The 19586-nt window shown below is 41.3% G+C and overlaps 1 protein-coding gene across 1 annotated transcript in view; it reads right to left on the bottom strand.

Moving 5' to 3' along the window:
- The window catches only part of Morc1 (MORC family CW-type zinc finger 1), a 145210-nt gene extending 126783 nt beyond the window's left edge, over positions 1-18427 (bottom strand). Inside the window, exons 1-6 of the mRNA XM_051190942.1 lie at positions 18359-18427; positions 13047-13100; positions 8177-8211; positions 4318-4386; positions 2054-2144; positions 1358-1466 (exon numbers count right to left, since the gene is read on the bottom strand). Of these exons, the coding sequence (XP_051046899.1) occupies positions 1358-1466; positions 2054-2144; positions 4318-4386; positions 8177-8211; positions 13047-13100; positions 18359-18420 (420 nt within the window). The 5' untranslated portion in view covers positions 18421-18427. The remainder of the gene's footprint in view (positions 1-1357; positions 1467-2053; positions 2145-4317; positions 4387-8176; positions 8212-13046; positions 13101-18358) is intronic.
- Between the last annotated feature and the right edge of the window lie 1159 nt (positions 18428-19586).

The raw sequence follows: 19586 nt of genomic DNA, 5'->3' as shown, positions 1-19586 counted from the left end.
AAGGGGAGGCCTCCAGAGCAGGGTTTACTGGGGAACATGGAGCTATGGCTCCAGTCTGAAGCTAGGGTTAGCCAAGTGATACAAACATGGAAAACTGAGCACATTATTAGTGACAGCAGTAAGCAAATGCAACCCTGAGTAATTGTTCATTCTAAATAAGACAAAAAGTGCATCAGAGAAAAGCATTTGTGGTGTGACATCAAAGAAAAAGGTGACATGATGTGACCTTGGAATGTAAAGCCTGAACACAGGCAGAGCCTGATTTTTGACAGAGCACTTTGGAACTGTGTCTGTGTGCAAAAATACAGAAAAGAAATTATTTAAATCCTCTTGTACAGTAGGAGGGTCATAGAGAATGCCTAAATACCCACGTGGTGGCGAAACAATGAGGCACCTTAGAGTATCTGTAGGTAAATATCAAAACAACACATGCACCTGCAAGAGAGAGCCTTTGTGAATGTGCAAATGCTAAAGGAATGGGTGTGGGTGGGTGTGTGTAAAGTCCTCTTTGCCTAAAGGCTGTTGCTGTGGTCCACACCCAACCCAAGCTGCACATTTACAATGCCACACACTGTTCAGACCCCACACCCATCTCCAGACCAGACTACTCAGATGCACCATAAAATCTTCACTGGCCACTCGAGACTCTACTCTCTCCCTCCATCCACACCGCTGCTTTTTGACATTTTGCTACTAGCAGCCATACATACTCACTGAGCAGGATTCTTCTACAACGCTCCAGTTTTGTTTAACCAATTTATGTGTCTGACGTTTCTTATGATGAGGCTGAAACTGTCTAAATAGTGACAGGGTCTTCAGCTGTTGCACTATTTTTTTTCCTTCCCTAGGTTACATAGCTATTTGTTAATATGCATATGGTGCATTGACTTACAATTGACATTCAAAACAGAACTCAAATAAAGTGTCTGAGGTTCAGCTAAGGGAGTTGAAGAATGCGGTCACTAGAATTAGCAACTTGAGTCTATCTTGCATTTAGTTCCTTTACAGAATGTGGTCTAAGCCTTTGACTAAAACAGTCTATTTATTTAAAAAGTGATAAACTGTGTGTGACAGAAACGGCAGCAAGGTCTCAGGAGGTTTCTCCAAGAAACATTACTGTGCCAAAAAACAGCTTCTTATTCTGAGAAATTTGGGTACAAGGAGAACAAAATTAAGTTCTCCAAAAAGCCCTCCAGTGACCCCGGAGTGCACAGACACCTTCTGTCCATTCCTCAAACATATGCCCAGATTTCTAAGTCATAATCTGCGAGGGAGTTATAGCAGCATTCGCCTTATGAGAAGGTAAATGAAAACTGCACTGTTGCCATGGAAATGAAAAGAAAGCCCCATCTCTTACCTCAGTGAGACCTTCTTTTTCACAGAAAGTCTGAGAAAAGAACAGACAGGTCATGGTCTCTTCCTTCTTTGTGAAAAGAATAAAGTCCTTGCCAATCCTCATGGATCCGCTATATTAAAAGACAAAAACACAGTGATTTACATACACACACCAGTAAAGAAGAAACAAGGGCCATGATTTTGTTTATGGTAACAGGTTGTTCTTTTCCATAACCCATCTGCTTGACTCATCCCCAGGAGTGCACAAGTATTGTGTTACTTCTCAAAGTAATGCAGATGAATTTGAGCAGATAAAGCCTGACCCTTTTGCTAGAGCTAGAACTGCCCGAGAAGTTCCAGCTAAGGCTTAAAAGAACAACTCCTGGGCCCTGGAAGGAACTACACATGTCTTACTTACATGGAGACAAACTAAAGAGAGCTACTACACCAAGACTCAAACATCCAATAGAACATATGTAAAGATGCATTGACACTTAACTGCTTTGGGGTGCCCGTGAGAGACCCGACTTACTATACATGAGAAGCAGCTTTTTAATGTTGTAAAGATCTGATCAGCTATGGATATAAAGATTCCAAAGCATGTTTAGATGCTTGGTAAAAATAAAACTTCAGCTGGCTGTGTGTACTTGTAAGATTGCTTCAATATTGTCTACAGTATCAGTAAATGATTTACATCTTAAGGGGGTACAATTCTCACCTCTTAAGCCCGTTGCCATACTGCCCAATGAACTTCAAGGTTGATGACCGTTTCTTGGATGTCCCAAAGTAAATGATGTCTGGAGCTTCGTCTGTAACCCATAAAGAGTTCTTAAGATGGTTAGGAATAATCTGATGTTAGCATTGGGTCCAGCTGTCAGAGGTTCACCTATGCCACAGGACATTAGGACAGGTCCATAGCTTTTGGAACTCAAGGCAGGAACCTGGAGAAAGGAGCTGTAGCAGAGGCCTTGAGGGAATGCTTGCTACTGACTAGCACATCCTGCTTTCTTCTATCATCCAGGACCACCTGCCTATGGATGGCACCACTCCCAATGGTCTGGAAACTCAGTCTTTAATCAAGTAAACACCCTACAGAAATATCTACAAGCAAGGTTATGGAGGCATTCTCGCAATTAATGTCTAGGTTCGTGTCAAGCTAACAAAAACCAACCACAACACTAACGGTGTACACCTGGTCTCTGTTCTCTCTCATATGTAGAACCCAGATTTAAACACATGCAAATACACATGTGTATTACAGTACAGCAGAAGGAAAAGGACCAACTGGAGAGAGGAAGGAGGATAACTGAAGATGATGGGGAGGCAAAGTACAAATACACAATGATGTCCACGCATGGAAATATCACTAAGGTACACACTATCTTATATGTTTACTAAGTAAGTCAGTAAAAAATAAATTAATAAAACAACCATTTTAAAAGAATTATTCTTTCAATACTGTGTTTTTTTCTCTTATGTACAGATGTTCCCTGATTCCCACTAGAGAGTTACACATATACCAAAAAACCCAGGATAAGTCAAAAATATAGAAAGAACAATGTGTGTTTAGTATGCCTGTTTGCTGATAAACATAGCTTAGCCACAAAGAATACACTAGTGCATGCTTCATTGACACTGTGATCAGTGGTATACCAGGAGCTAGGGCCTGCTGGCAATGCCCAGGGCCCTAGGAGATAACCTGGAACACACTGCCAACCCCAGCAAAGATCACAACTCAAAACTCCTTCTGAATATACACTGCTGAACCACAATGTAAAAGTCGAGAATCCCTCAGAGACGGACAGCATCTGTGTCAACTGTGAGGTTTCCTTTTGAAGACTTGATTCTTTATGGTTTATCCATCCTATAAATGACCCATTGGGAAAGAGGGACTTTTCTCTTCTTTGAGCTCAGACCATACAACATGCATTCTGCTGCTTACAAATGCAGGAAAATGAACTTGCAACTCTTGTTAGACATGCATAGAGACCTTCACTGTGGTTTCCTACAGCCTCTTTACCACTTCATACTGAAAAATCACTACTTTAATTAAAAGAGACCAGGAAAAACAAGAGCAGGGAGCTGAGTGGAACAGTGGGGCATTTTCTAAGCTTGCCCATTGGCTAATGGGAGCAAGAGATGACATCAAAACTAAAGGGAAGTTAACTGCTTTACTTACGTTTGCAGTCTCCTGACCATAGCCACCCTTTCCTCACGTGTGTGACTGACCAGTCTGCCTTAACGACTTCACTATTTTCTAAGCAGAGTGATCAGAACCCTAGCTTAAGACACCTAAAGCATTATAAAAAGTCCAGTTTAGAGCCAAAGCAACACACAGCCAGGATCAGAGGGAGCATCAGTTCAATTGCCTGGAGTCTGTGCACTCACAATGTATTGACTGGGGCTACCCTTAAATATACACAGATAAATCCTAAGATACATTATGGGTGTATTTGCTCTGATGGGAACTTTCAGTCAAAGCAACTAACCCTTTGAACAAGAGGAGGAAAAATACCCACAAACTGTTAAAAAAAAAATCAAGGAGAAACAACCTCTCTCTCAAGGTTATGCAGAAAAATTAATAATAGCCTAAAGGCATTAGAAATTGCCTCAGGGCTCCTGCAACTAATAGGTAAAAGAGAAGCAACATAAAGATGCCAGAGTCTATTCAGTTACTGTTTGTGGTCTGTTCATTCCCAGGTGCTTTTGTCTTACAATCAGTATGCTCTGTCTTTCATGTGCTTTGACTATATAGGATAGTCATTTTCTGTCTTGGTTTAGATGGTTAAAAAGAATTTATTTTGCCTGCTGGAATATTTAAACCTAAAAAAATCCAAAACAAGTTGTCCGAGATATATTTATTTGCCTTAATTGCTCCATATCTCTGTTTGGAATAGATAGTTCAATTTATTTTTGTTTATTTTGTGGGTTTGCAGACCGCTGCCTTCTGCAGTCAGTTAGGTATCTAGATAATTAACTTACCAGGGCTCATGCCACATCCATCATCCAGGAAACACAACATGAATCCTCCCTGCAGTGTTTCATTAGCCACTGTAAGAGAAAGCAGTTATTCCTAATAAATATTGGGCTTAATTTGTTCATCAGAAAATCATGCTGCTCCCATAATTATTTGTCCTCCTCCATAGCAGACATGAAGCCCCAGGTATGGAATAGAGATGGGCTCGGAATGGAGTCTTGGCTATGGCTTCCTAAGAAACTGCAGGAGAAAACAATCACATAGCAAAAAGGATTTAAATTAACACACAACATCTGCAGGTGAGTAAATTATGCATACAGCAGGACAGGACCTGCCTAGGACCTCGACTGGCCCTTTAAAATTCAGGTAAATTTTCCCCTGGGAGAGAGAAGAATGATAACCACGAGAGGTGACCCCAGGATCTCTCTATAAATCTGGTCATCCCTTATTCCCTTCCACCAATGCAACAATTCTAAAACAAATCTGGACCATTCTTACTAAATTCATCAGGCTCCCTTCTAAGTAGTTAATTCCCCCTGAGAGCCTTTGTAGTGTTTCTTTGTAGCCATACATATTTGCTTCTTGATGATGCTTTTGATTTCTGGAAAAGGTTGAGTCATCTGAAGTCAATTTTGATGAAGGGGAGATGCCTTCAAATTACATAATCTAAGCTATGGCTGAAAATATTAAAGTTGTAACTAAAATAATGAAACTAATTTTAGCACGCAGGCTGGAAACCAACCAGCTCTGAAACTAATTTCAACAGCTGGGTATGAGTATAACACATTTCCTTTTTAAATAATAATGCTACTGATGAGCATCATATGCACAACAAGTAGCATAAAGTATATAATTTGATTAATTTTGAGGTATTTGAGAAGACATACAATCCAGCACCCCAAATATTTCCTCCTGATCTTCTGTCATTCCTCCCCCTTCTATACCTGATCATCCTGACTTAGTCCTCAATCATTGGTATGTGTTCTGTTACCATGAATTATGTTTTCTGGCCTGTGTGTTCAAAGTTCAATTAGAACTCACATTTAAAATTGAGGTGATGCTAAAGGTAGCCAATAAAAAAAAAAAAAAACTATCTAAAAGATGCATCTAGTTGTATTAACCCACTTCGGTTACTATAACAAAATACTTGAGGCTGAATAATTTGTGAGGGGGAAAATATTTATCTGATGATTCTATAGGTCTAAAAGCATGGTGCCACTTTCTGCTCAGCTCTGTAAGGGCTTCATGGTATACCAAATACCAGTGGGAAGACTGTATGCAAGATCATGTGACAGAGTGACCAAACAGCAAGGCAGACAGCCAGGAGCACAGAGTCAAACTAATGACAACCTACTTACAACAACATCAATCTCTCCTGAGGATGAGATCTCAAAGCTCTAATCACCCCCCACTAGGCTCGCCCTTTGGAGTCCCATTATCTCTCAATGTCATCCACTGAGGATTAGGTGACTAAGACAGGAACACTCAAAGGACAAAACACATTCAAACCATAAAACCAATTTGGGGAGATTTGCAGTAATTTGATCTCCTACCAATGCTAAAAGCTGTTCCTAGTTATTGTTTATCCAGGACTAAGAAGTGCATGGCCCAGGACACAGCTTAGCCTCAGCAGCTCTCAGTAGCAACTGAAGATTTTAAAATATAACTTATGGAAGAACCCAGAAGACAAAATACAAACAGCTTAGAAAGACCAAGATTCTCAAGATAGACACACTACAGACATATATTCATATGTACACCAGGAACTCTGGGGTGAATAGGTATGACCTCAAATGTAGGCATCCCTACTATCCACACAGAGACAGCCTTAGCTCACTCCCTTAAAGCAGTCAGTCTGGGCCTAGAGAGATGTCTCAGTGGTTAAGAGCATATGCTGCTCTTGCAGAGGACCTGTGTCTGGTTCCCAGTATCTACCATCAGGAAGCCCATAATTGTCTGTTAACTCCAGCTCTAGAGGACTCCAACACTCACTTCTGGATTCACAGGTACCTTCATATTACACACAAACCCACACATGAAGAGACATGCATACAAACATTAATTAAGAAATAATAAAAAAACAAACCTTTCTGAGTGAGGTAGCCCAGACCCAGAAAGACAAATATAATATGTACTCACTCATAAGTGGATATTAGACATACAGCAAAGGTAACCAGCAAAAAGTCCACAACCCCAGAGAACCTAGGTAACAAAGAGGACCCCAAGAGAGACATACGTGGATCTGCCTAGGAAGGGGGAAAAGATAAAATCTCCTGAGTAAATTGTGAGCATGGGGAGGACGGAGGAAGAGTGAAAGGTGAGAGGGGAGGAAGGATGGGGAGGGGGGAATGTATAGCTCTATAAAAACAAGGTGAAAGGAAACAAGTCTTTCTTTAAAATCTATGGGGCTCAGATCCCTATCACCCGTTCATCATGTATTTCCCAAAGTAAACACCTTATTCCTTCCTCTACTGTTTCCTGTTTGTACTGGGCTTTGGCCAAGTCAAAAATTCAGGACCATCCAGTCCTCCACCCTTCCCCCACCTGGACCTGCATCCTCAGAGCCCTGGTCCTCTCCTCACTGGGATTAGATGACTCTATTCTGATGTACTGATTTCGCTCAGACAATCACCATCTCTTTTCTGGGCGACAGCAAAAGGATCCCTAACTTCTTCCTCCCTTAATTACAACATGCAGCTCAATTTTAACCAGCTGCCATCACTCCTTTTAAAATCCTGCCCTGACCTCCCATGAACGAATCATGCTTCTCTGTCACACCCAAGCTCTCCAACTCCAACCTTCTTCACACCTCACTAGACCACAATGCCACACAAACATGTTCCCTGAACTAATCTTGAATATCTCCTGAGTCAATGTATACCACACCCCTCCCCATGCCTGGTCCACCAGCTGCTGCCTACTCCCCTTTCAACAGAGGTTTTTTTCCTAGGAGTTTTCTTCATACCTCCATGTCATTAGGTCCCTGAATGTTCCCTTTCTATGGTTATTTCCCACTGTGATCATCTAACTCTGGTGTTGGACCTGTGAGTGCACTTATTCTCCCAAAAGACTACACACTCCATCCTAATATCATGTCTCAGCGACAGAGACTCATATTTTCATTTATTTCTCAAACCTTTCATAATTTGAACAGGGAGACTGAAGAGAGTATCATTTACTATGTCTTGGGGCTTCAATGTCCACATATCACATGAACCCTAAGCACTCATCTTAATATGTTCAGAAAAAGAAATAATATGAAATCACCCTATGGACAATATCCTCTCCCGTGTGATCAAAACTAACAGGATGCCTGGGTTGGCGTAGGAAGGTAGCATTAACTGCATCACAGAAATTAATGTCATTAGCATCGTAATCTACCAAGACTAACTAATAAATGCACAAAACACTAAGGGACAACAAATGAAGTCAATAAAGAAAGTAGGTTGGTTTTTTTTTTTTTTTGTAGCAGTTAGATAATTATCTGTACCACATACATACTTATGCATTTTAAACTGTGGTAAGAAAGAAATGATGTATGCTTAATTATGAACAACTATTATGCTAATGTAATTTTTAAAATAAAACTGCTTTTCACGGCAAACAAATTCATGGCCCCAAATCACTCAGATGTTTTCACAAAACTCTAGAAGACATCATTTTGTAAACGGGCTTTCAGGTAAGTGAGCAATTTGACCCTCAGAGTATACATTTCTCAATCTGGCTCCCCACAGGGACAGTGTTCACAAAGCACTTAGATTACATTAACAATCTATAGAATGTTCTATGAGTTGATGAAATAAAGTAAAAGCAAAGCAGGCTTTTCCTTTGAAGAAAAAAACAAGAAAGGAAATGTGTGCTCACCTGAAAACACATCAAGTCTCATAGCCCCGGCATCTCTGGAAACAATACAAAAATACCATTACTTCACAGAAAAAAAAAATGTGCCTTAAAAATAACATTAATCACAATAGCTTAGGTGAGGTGTAACCTATTATCAGATATCAAACAATACAAAAGTCATAAATCACTTAAGATCAATTTCTAAGATGGTTCACTGTACATTTATATAGAAAGAAATGTCATCACCCATAATTTGGGAATATTACAAAAGCTAAGGCTTAGTAACTTAAAAGACTAGAGAAGGAATTTAGTGGCAGTTACTTTTTAAAAGGTTCAAAATGATTATAAATATAGTGTTTATATTTTAAAGACTTCCTGGAGAATAATACAAAGCCATAGGAAGATTTTCATGATATATCCCAATTCAAAAACTGAAAAGAAAAGGGAAATTACTATGTTATTTGTACCATGTGACCATATTTTTTTTATAAATGTACAAATAAAATATGTTTCTTTGTGATGTTGGTGGTGGAGCCCCAGGCCTCACAGGTGCTGGAAAGAAATACTTTACCCAGCCCTGAAAACGTTAATAAAGGTTGGAAGTAGGCAAATTATGGGCCATAGACCAAGTCTGGCTCACCAACTGTCTAATAAATAAAGCTTTATTAGAACACACTCATACTTGTTCACATAAGTACTAGCTATGGTTTTCTTAGCCCTACATCAGCAGAACAGAATCCCTTTGGCGGAGGCTGAACAGCTTTCAGAGACAGATAAATTTATTTTCTGATCTTTCAGAAAACAATACTTTTCTGAAACAACCAGAAAAGTATTCTGATTGTTGCTCTATGAGACCCGATTACCAGTGATGTTCTGCTCTTTCTCCCCTTGTTTTCAATGTTTTGTTAATACATGGGTCTTTCTTGTTTTTCAAGATTTATAAAAGTAAAAAATGATAAAGCAAAGGAGGAAGGGCCCCCAAGACCCTGGCTTGCACATCAGGTGTGAGAGAAAAGACAGTGACAAGGAGGAATGAGGTCTGGCCTGCTGTGGGAGAATTCGAGCTAGGGGGAGGGAGAGTCTGTGAGGAAGGACAGGCCAGTCAGCTGATGCAGATGATCTTGTCTACATCCAAGTCAGAGAGGAGGAAACTGAGTACTGAAGCTCGTACAACCAGTGGCAGGGAAACTCAGTTCTCTCTAGAAATATCCATCAGGCTCAAACCATAAACCACACCAGTAAAACAGAGGTGGCATACTGCATTCAGTCAGCTAGCCTGGAAGTGAGCCACTTTTGCTTTATCCTGGAGCCAAAGTTACCTTAAAGTTCTCATTACATAGAAATTCTGCAAGAATCCCTGCTATTTCTTAAGTAATTCCTGCCAGTAGAACAAGCACTGAGTGGGATATTGAGTTTTGAAAATTCTCTGACAATCCTTAACTACAATCTGGTATACTGTTGTGTCTTTTACTAAGAACCATGGACATATCAGGTGTTCAGGAAATGTCAGTATATTGAAGTCAAACGTGTGCTAAGTCTGTTGTGTTTGTTGCCTTTTTGTCTGTTAGATATGTACTAAAGGGCCAGACACATGAGAACAAACACTCTACCACTGAGCCACACTGCCAGCAGAAACTCGGGACCTGAAAGATGTGGTTTGTTTATACAGGATGCCTGCTAGATGGTTTATATAGCTTTGCTGCCTCAGCATAGGAAAGATTCTCTTTAAATCATCATTGCAGAAGGACACCTCCAGACATCCCTTCCTATGTTACTACTCTTCCTTCCTCTTATACAATATTCTTTCATGGTACGTCAATTCTAATCTTTACACCTACAGGAAATCACCAGAGTCTTAAATATAATAAAAAATAATTTATTAGAGTAACAGGGAAGCATACAAAAACCATTAGGAGGCTAACTGGGCATCGTAAATAAAACATTAAATGTACATTTTCTTTTGATGAAAAATATCAGCTTCTAAGCAAGGGTAGAAAACATCAGTGTCCACCAAAGCCACAAAAAGACCAGTGTGGAGTGTCTGGGGCAGCAGGGAATAGAGCAAGGGCGAAGCTCAGCCCAGCCCTAAGAAGATGCCTGTCACCTACTGTTGCCTGCCAGTCCCTGATCCACAGAGGAACAGAGTCTAAAGAGTGCCACCTCTCCCATTACTTCAAGGAGAGTAGGAGACCTGGATTTTCCTGACAGAGGACAGAGAGAGAGAGAGAGAGAGAGATTGGGAATGTTTACATGTATGCATATAGGTATACAAGTGCATGTTCATGTGTGTACAGGCATGTAAAGTTTGGAGGCAATCTCACATGTCATCTTCAGGAACAACATTCATCTCTTTCGAGAAAGAAACTCAACACCAGTTAGCCTAGACTGGCTGGCCAGTGAGCACGAGAATTCCTCTGTTTCCACCTCCTCAGCATTGGTATTTCAACCGCACCATAGAGCCTGGCATTTTTATGTGGACTCTGGAATCCTCATGCTCACAGACAAGTCCTGCACCCCCAGCCTGCCACTCAAACCTTATCTTCCTTTTCTTCCTAAACTCTTGTGCAAAGTTTCACTCGAGGTAAACAAGACGTTGGCTGGAGGGGGCCAAGGCGCTGGAGGTTCACAAATACAACTCTGAGAACTATTTCTCCATCACCTCCCTCATTTCAGAACCCAGCCAGTCTTCTCCCCCACCCCCAATCACAGCAAGGGTCCTCTGCTGTGTCACATGTTCTCACTCTTCCCTTCCTGCTACATTCTGCTTTTAGTTACCCTCCCAGTGAGAGGAACAGGTGAACACAGGAGAAGAGAACCCTGGGGAAGCAGACAAATGAAGCCCCTGAATCGAGAGATGAGGGGTATTCTTGTAGGAGCATCAGCCACCACAAACTACACAGACACCAACCATGGTGATCCTTGGTCCTGGCCCCATCTCTTAGCTCCTGGCTTGAACAGTTTATTATTTTCCTATTTTGCTATCTACCTTACAGAGAGAGTATTTAAAAAACAAAAAGAGAAAAAAAGAAGTGCTAGCAATTTTCCCCCCTCGGTGCTAGGAGGGATTCTTAGCTAATTACTACACCCCGTGTGTGCTCTCAAAAAGACCATCTTATTTTTAAGGTTCGAAATGAGAGGCAAACTCAAGAAGCTGATATGTTATCAACTAGTGACAGGGAATTTAGCTCCCCCATTAAGAGCCTCCATCTGACAACTGCAGGCTGTTTCTTGGGTGAACTTCGCTGCACGGAAAGTAAAAACAATTTTTCTTTAACAAAGAAATAGTGATATAAACAAGCCAGTATTCAACAGAGCTGAGAAAAAGGAGGTTTGAGCTAGGTGTGGTGGTGTCCCCACAATTCCAACACTGATACAAGAAAATCATGAGTTTGAAGCCAATCTGGACTCTACAGGAAGCTTGGGGCAGGCTGCACTGCATAATGAGACCATGTCTCAAGGGAAAACAAAACAAAAGCTGAATCTTTCCCAGGTCTCCCCAAACACATTACTGGACAGATCTTAACTTGTTAAAGAGGTTACTTAAGCCTCAATACAGTTGTCAAACTTAGTAAAATGTGGTACTGGGTTCTACAGCTACATGCTCTACACTAGAATTCTAACAGCAATTGAATAATTTTTAGCAATTGTGCCAAATAGCAGTAGTATAAATAAACTGCCTAGTCTCTCTGCGCATCATACCTCTGTATGTATGTGCCTCTGTATGTAGAACTGGTATAATGATCCCCAGCTCAAAGGGACACTTAAGAGATGCATGAGTTATGTAATGGCAAATCTTGGTTGTCAACTTGACACACCTGGCAAGAGGGAATCTCAGTTGAGGAGCTGCTTCTATCACATGGGCCTGTAGCCATGTCTTTGGCAGATATTTCTTGATTAATTAGCATAGCAGAGCCCATCCCTAGGCAGATGGGCCTCCACACAAAAACAGCAGGCAGAACAAGCCAGTAGGCAGCATCTCTCCATGGTCTCTGATTCACTTGCTGCCTCCGGATTCCTGCCTCAGCTTCCCGAAGTGATAGACTTGGAAGTGGAAGCCAAGTAAACACCCTTTCCTCTCAAGTTGCTTTTTGGTCAGTGTTTTGTCACAGCAACAGAAAGCCAACTAGCATACAAGTTGAGATACATACATAAAGCGTATATAAACACATGACATACATGAAGAGAGAAAACAAAATTAAGACATGGCATAAACAGATATGTAACTCAAAAACAGCCACATGACTATCTGCTTTATACAACTTTTAATAGAAAAGCAGACATCCACATTCCCAGAGCTTCAAATACGACACCACAAATTAAAGGTGAGCAATTCTCATTTGCTCTTTTCTTATAGAACTTGGATTGTATAGGAAAGCAAATTACAGTACATTACAAATGGGAGATAATAGCTCTCAGGTCTCAAACCCAAGACAAATGGCTCACTGAAATGCCTATTAACACAGCAAAGTGGACTCTGGCTGCCAGCCTCCCTTAGTCCCTACCTGTTGTTACAGGGTCCTCCTGACTAGCATGCTCCAGACCCTATCCTCATCTGGGATGTTCTTCCTGTAGCTGCGCTTCCCCATATACTTTGTCTGCTGGCCTTCTGGCTCCTGGCTCTCCCCCCTCACCACTCTCCTATCTCCTCACACTCTGGGTGCAATCTGCCAGTTACATTCACTCTGGAATTTCCCAGAAGTCTCTGCCTCTGCCTGTGCTCTCCCTTATATCTATAGTTACAAAAATAATACTTCAACCCCTTAGGAGCAGTCACGTACTCCTTTATTTCTTGTTTTCATTCAACAGCACTCCGGTTTTATTTCAAACATAAATAGATTATATTTGGTTCTTGAAATTTCCTCCATGATCTTTGTTCACAGACATGTCTTACCTTGCGTTGTCCAACAACTCAGCCAGAGCTCCAAAGAGGAAACTGTGAGTTGTGCTGATGAGAAAATAACAGGAGAATTAAAAAGGTTAATTGGGTATGTAATCAGTAGGGTTTAAGATACAGGAAAAAGTTCTCCAACTCTAGACAGCTCACCAATTAAGAAGGGATAGGGGATTGAATTTTGGACAGGGAAGGGAGGGAGAACAATACAGGAGAGGCAGATAGGAGGGATAAATAACACTAAGGATGCTTTAAAAAGGCATAGTGGGCCTTTAATCCCAGCACTCAGGAGGCAGAGGCAGGCAGATCTCTGTGAGTTCAAGCCAGCCTGGTCTATACAGCTAGTTCTAGGACAGGCTCCAAAGAAATACAGAGAAACCCTGTCTCGAAAAACCAAAAATAAATAAATAAATAAATAAAATAAAAAACCAAAGGGGATAATTACATTTACTTAAAAATACATATAATAGCCCCCGGAAGTGGAGTTCAGGACTTCCACTCGTGTGTGAGGCAGAACTCGGGATCTGACAAGATGGCCAGGCTGCCTTGCAGGATCATCAAGGAAACCCAGCATTTTCTGGCAGACCCAGTTCCTGGCATTAAAGCAGAACCACATGAGAGCAACGCCCACTATTTTCATGTGGTCATTGCTGGCCCCCAGGATTCCCCCTTTGAGGGAGGGACTTTTAAACTTGAACTATTTCTTCCAGAAGAATACCCAATGGCAGCACCTAAAGTACGTTTCATGGCCAAAATTTATTATCATAATGTAGACAAGTTGAGAAGAATATGTTTAGGTATTTTGAAAGCAAGAGCATGGACTAGGCTATATGCCATGAATAATATTTAAGTTGATAGATCATCAAGTGTACATCACTTCTCCTGTTCTGCCAAGACTCTTCCTTTTTTTGTTTGCATTTAATGGACACAGTCTTAGAAACATTACAGAACAAAAGCCCAGGCATCTTCATCTTCAGTGATTACAAGCACATTAGCAAATCTATGTCTTGTTCTGATTCACTGCTGTTAAGCATGAACAGAGGCTAGAAGTATCATCCGGGTTGTTGTGAAATGTTTAAAAGCAGTGACTCTGCTTGGATTGTTTCCCCATCAGTACAAAGCACTGTGAATGAAGGTAGTTGTCAGGGTTAGCTGCCAGGGGTATGGGTGTTTTTATTTTATTTTTTAGGGGGAAAATAGTTTTATTTTAATTTTATGATCTCCTTTCCCCCTCCCTCTCTTATGGGATCTAACTGCAGTGGTTAAATGCAGCTAACCACTTTTTTTAGAATATGCTTTCTAGCCAAGTCTAACTTTAGACACTATAGATGGACAAGCTTGATTGTCTGAACCAAAATGGGAGGAACATTAAATAAACATCACAGCCCTCACTGATAACATTGTGACTTTGCTGTCAAGTGTAGATTATCTGCCCTACCCCCAAAAGAAGAAGAAACAAAGCTTGTGACCATTTTGTATGGCTTGTCTGGAAACTTCTGTGAATTTTATGTTTTAGTAAAATATTCTTTGTTATTCTACTTTGCCTTTGTACAGTTTATTTTACTGTGTTTATTTCACTTTCCCAATGTGACATTCGTATTTAAAATTAAAGCAGACGGAACAGTCAAAAAAATACATATAATACATATGAGTGTGCATTACATGTATGATTAATTATATTTTAATTAAATTTGGTCAAAAAAAAAACTTGTAAAACAACCTGTTAAGCACAGTCAAGACTGAAGGAGAAAGTGCATGTTCCATGACTAAGGGAAGAATATATTTTTTTGTTTTTAAAAACGTATTTGTTATATTTTCATGTGTATGAATGTTTTGTTTACATGTAAGTGTATGCACCATGAGAATGTCTGCTGCCTGTGAAGACCAGAAGAATGTGTGGGATCCCCTAGAATGGAGTTACAAATGGCTGTGAGCCAGCTGGGAATTCAACCCTGATCCTCTGGAAGATCAGTGTTTTTAACTACAGAGCCATCTCTTCAGCTTCTTAGTTTGTTTTCTTGATAACATTTTGTTAGCATACAAACAGGCTTCATTGCAACATTTCATACACTCATATCTTTATATTTTGTTCTATAAACATGTTTTACCAAAATATCCTAAAAAGGGAGGCTCCAAGGAATGTATTATTGCTACAGAATACTTTGACCTTTTAAATTTGCATCATAAATATTTATTCAATGGTTTCTTTTTTATTAAAATTTTCATTAAAGCATGAACAAATTGTTTGGGGAGGATATTTATTAAAACCTGTGGATACAGAAGTTAGCAGGTGCCATCTTCACTCCACTGTCTATAATTTTGTGTGAAATTTTGTCAGCATTGGGGAAGTGATCTTAAAATAAGCTTCCCATATACCTATGATCTCTGTCCTGAGCCCCCATGCCAAGTTCTCTCCACAACATGATGGATTTCCACCATGTTCTCTACTTCTAACACTTGCAGGGCTGAAGGGTGATCTGTGGGTGAAATCAGGCTCCCTTCAGGGTCAGGTGCTCACTTTCCATTTCCTGATGTGGACATTTCAGACATCAACCTTCCCACACCATCAGGAGAAATCCAGCTTGCAAGTTTCTCTTTATGTGTAAACCTTGGCTCCCAGCACCCACACTAGGTACTGTAACTGCCAGTAATTTTAGTTTTAAGGGGTCTACCACCCTCTTCTGACCTCCATGGATACACACACACACAAACACACAAAAGGCACACACATGTGCGCAGACACACAAACACACGCAAATATATATATATATGTATATACATACATATATATATATATATATATATATATAGAGAGAGAGAGAGAGAGAGAGAGAGAGAGAGAGAGAGAGTTTTTCTGTGTAGTCCTGGATGTCCGAGAACTCACTCTGCAGACCAGGCTGGCCTTGAATTCAAGAGATCTGCCTGCCTCCGTCTCCTGAGTATTGGGATTAAAGGTATGCACAATCACCACCTGGCTATTTGTACTATCAGGAAATGACAGTAATTTTAGGCAAACATTATAAGACTAAGGTATGTCCCTGACTCTTCAAAGCGTAAAACTTCTGGCCCAAACTGTCATGTGATTTTCTGTGCTGGCTCATTCAAGAGAATTTTATAAGCATTTGCCATGTTCACCCATGGGATCTTCACTTCTTGGAATCCAAGTCACAATCTAGAAGGAGACCACGGGGTACATAGATATACACAAGTAAGCACGTGAAGATGAGGACAGCCTTCCAGACCTTGACAGCAGTGACAGGACAGAGTGACTGCAAAGGAGGGATGGGGGTAACCGAAGACACTCCTGATAGGTGTTACCTCACTGACCCCTGAAGATGAGAACTCTATCTTTTGAAGCTCCAGGATGGAAACTCTCCAAACAGGCAAAGATCCCAAAACAGTGATGGAGACCACACAAAACCTTTGATGGATACAGAAACCAGGCTAAAGAGAGGGGATGTCTGGCTCATATAGGGATTCCAGCCCCAGTGCAGAAGGGTTTCTACACAGATGGAAAACACTGAAGTATTTTCTAGTGAGTGGCATTTTTGTCTAGTTCACTTTTCAAAAGCTCATCCTGGCACCTTTAAGAAACTAGGACCTAGGAGGAGCTGGGATCTGAAGCATAGCACCCAGTTATGAAGCTATGGGGGGGGGGTTCAGACATGAGGCAACATGGTTTGGGCCAAAGTCAACAGCAGCAAGGACAAAAGGAAGAGAAAGCATCTGCTTGATTATAGGGTATCGTTCCTTCTTGGGTGTGTAGACTGGATACTGGGTATAGTCATCCCAAAACTTGAGAGGCTGAGTCAAGACAATCTCAAGTTTAACACCACTCTGGGTTACACAGCAAAACCCTACTTCAAAAACAAAAACAAAACAAACAAACAACAACAAAAAAAAAGCCTACTTCAAAAAGCTATAAACAAAAGGTTTTACTCCTATATTAGTGAGTAAAGGTCTACCAATGGGTTGAGAGGCTCGGTCTTTTTTAGAGTTTGTACACCCTACTGTTATCCTCTTTGTTGTTATACCACCAGCTGAAAACCGAGCTGCAGATGCTGGTATCACAGGGCAGGGTGTGGGAAAGTGGAACTTTACAACAAAACAACAAAAGAAACTGCACGTGATGTCGGTGGAGTGCTTCTCCACCATAAAATCCACAGTCCTCCCAGCATTGGCTCACACTTTTTCTTGAACTCACTCAAAACTATTTCACTTGTCTTTAAGCTACTGGATCCATCCTTCCAACTTAAAACCATTCTGCTCGGCAGGTAAACACCTGCTTGGCATTGCCTCTGCTACCTTAGAATCAAGCAGATTGCCCTATACAACATGGCTACTCTTCCCAAGCTTTCTTTATACCTCCGTTCCTGTGGTTCAAACATGTTCCACCCATCATATCAGCTGGCACTTTCAGTAAATACAAATTACTAAGTAACTTCTAAACACCAGCACACCATACGAATTGCATATCACTCACCGATATACTATGCCCAAATGGAAGAGACAAATTTACACAAAAAGAATGCAGTCACTTGCCTCTGCAATCTGACCACTTTCCGTGGGTTTGTATTACCCTTAGAATCACTCCAAAAAAATATTAATTGTAAAGTCCCAGAAATAAGATGACCATAATTAAAGTGGTATACCAATCTAAGACACATAGTGACCTTGTTCTACTCCACTTAAGCATGGAGTATGGTTGTAACTGGTCTATATTATTGTTTTTGTTCATCTCTGTCTCCGTCATCAACTTTATAACCGGCATGCATGCATAGGAAGAACTAAGGATACAGCCACACATGAAGATTTCTAATCTTCATCTGTAATTCCATATCGCCCCAAATTTTTTAAGCATGCACTTGGGGCGCCTTTGCAATAGTCATGGTTAAGAATGGACTGTACTATTTCTTTTCTACTTTTGATTTTGTGTGTGAACGTATTCTGGTGCACGTACGTCTGAGTACCACAGTGCAGGCTTGGTGCTCAAAAAGGTAGAAGACGGTGTTAGCGGTGTTAGGAGTCACAGAGGGTAGCGAGAATCCTAGTGTTAGAAGTCACAGAGGGTAGCGAGCCACCCTGTAGATGCCTCAAATTTAACCCTGGTCCTTCGGAAGAACAGCCAGTGCTCTTGGTTTTAACCAAGGAGCATCAAAATGATTCAGACACCAGGTACATTCTCAAATCCATCTTACCAAGTTCATTAGGCTTTTGTTCTACAGCTAAATAAGGTGGTAGCACGTGGGAAAACTCCCCCACTCCGACCCCTCCTAGAAACTCCCCCACTCCGACCCCTCCTGGTAACTCACGAGTTTGCGTGGATGAAATCCAGATGCAGTTTAGCCCTCTGCAGCAAGGCATATTTGTCCATGTTCTCAAACACGACCTGAAGATACCAGAAGACACCGACCCCTGGTCCGAAACTGTACACCCACGCCCACGTCCATGCCCACGCCCACGCGCTGCCACGCTCGCAGAGCACGAGCTCGGCCCACGCATGCGCCCTCTGGAGTTCCTCAGTGAGAGGCTCTCTTTGCGCTGTGGCTCCTGTCTGGGAGGTTCTTGTTCCGGTTTGGTTTGATCTGGTCTGGTTATGTTTCAGACAGTCCCACTTCATAGCCCTGAGTATGCTGGAACTCACTATGTAGACCAGGCTGGCCTCAGACTCTCTGAGATCCACTTGTGTCTGTCTTCCGAGTGAGGGAATGAAAGACCTAAACTACCATTCTGGGCCCTTCTGGGAGGTTCTTGATCTTTTCAGCAATGAGGTTTTCATAACCTATTTCTTTTTTCCACTTCCTGGCAGTTTCCATCACTATCCATCTGAAAAATGGGAGATTGGAACTGGATCAGAACTGGGAGCTCTTAGCCCTGCCCCCTCTCCCTTCCTCTCTACCCCTCCCCCAAGTCTGATTGAATACATGGTATGAGACCTTGGGAGGTAAAGTCCTGTATTCTTGCTTGAGTGATCCACTTGCACTCTTGAGTATCGTGGGTGTAATTATGCTGTCTGCATTTGAAGGGAGAAAAGGGCAAGCAAAGGGAAAAACGACTGGCGGCAATGTGCAGGCGGTCCTGCCTGCCGTGTTACCAGCTGTTGCCACCTGGAAGAATCACAACCATTTTCTGTTAGTCACACCTACAAGCAACTATTCGATGTGCAGGCCAGTGTCCAAATTCTGTGAGTATACTCAACAGAGCACTGAATTCCGAGTCACCAAAACCTATGAGGAAGCGGCATCGGTCAAGGACTCTGGAGGGACAGGATTGAGAGGCTAGGAAGTGACTTGATCTCTGACCTCTGTGATAGTATTCAGACTGATTCAAAGGCCAAGGCTGTTTGGCATGGAGACTAATATGGTTCCATTCTACTCAGCAAGTATTTTACATACTGTTCTCAAAGTCAGGAAGACAAGTCTACTGAGTGGAGAGTCTGAAGTAGATGTTTTGTGATTTTAAAGTGTCATGTGGGCAATAAAGCCCTCAGAAAATACAAACAAGAATGTTAAATGTGGAGCAGTCATTCTGCTTAGAAGA

Source organism: Phodopus roborovskii, unplaced genomic scaffold, assembly GCF_943737965.1.
Source record: "Phodopus roborovskii unplaced genomic scaffold, PHOROB, whole genome shotgun sequence".
Lineage (NCBI taxonomy): Eukaryota > Metazoa > Chordata > Mammalia > Rodentia > Cricetidae > Phodopus > Phodopus roborovskii.
This window is presented reverse-complemented; position numbering and strand designations above follow the sequence as displayed.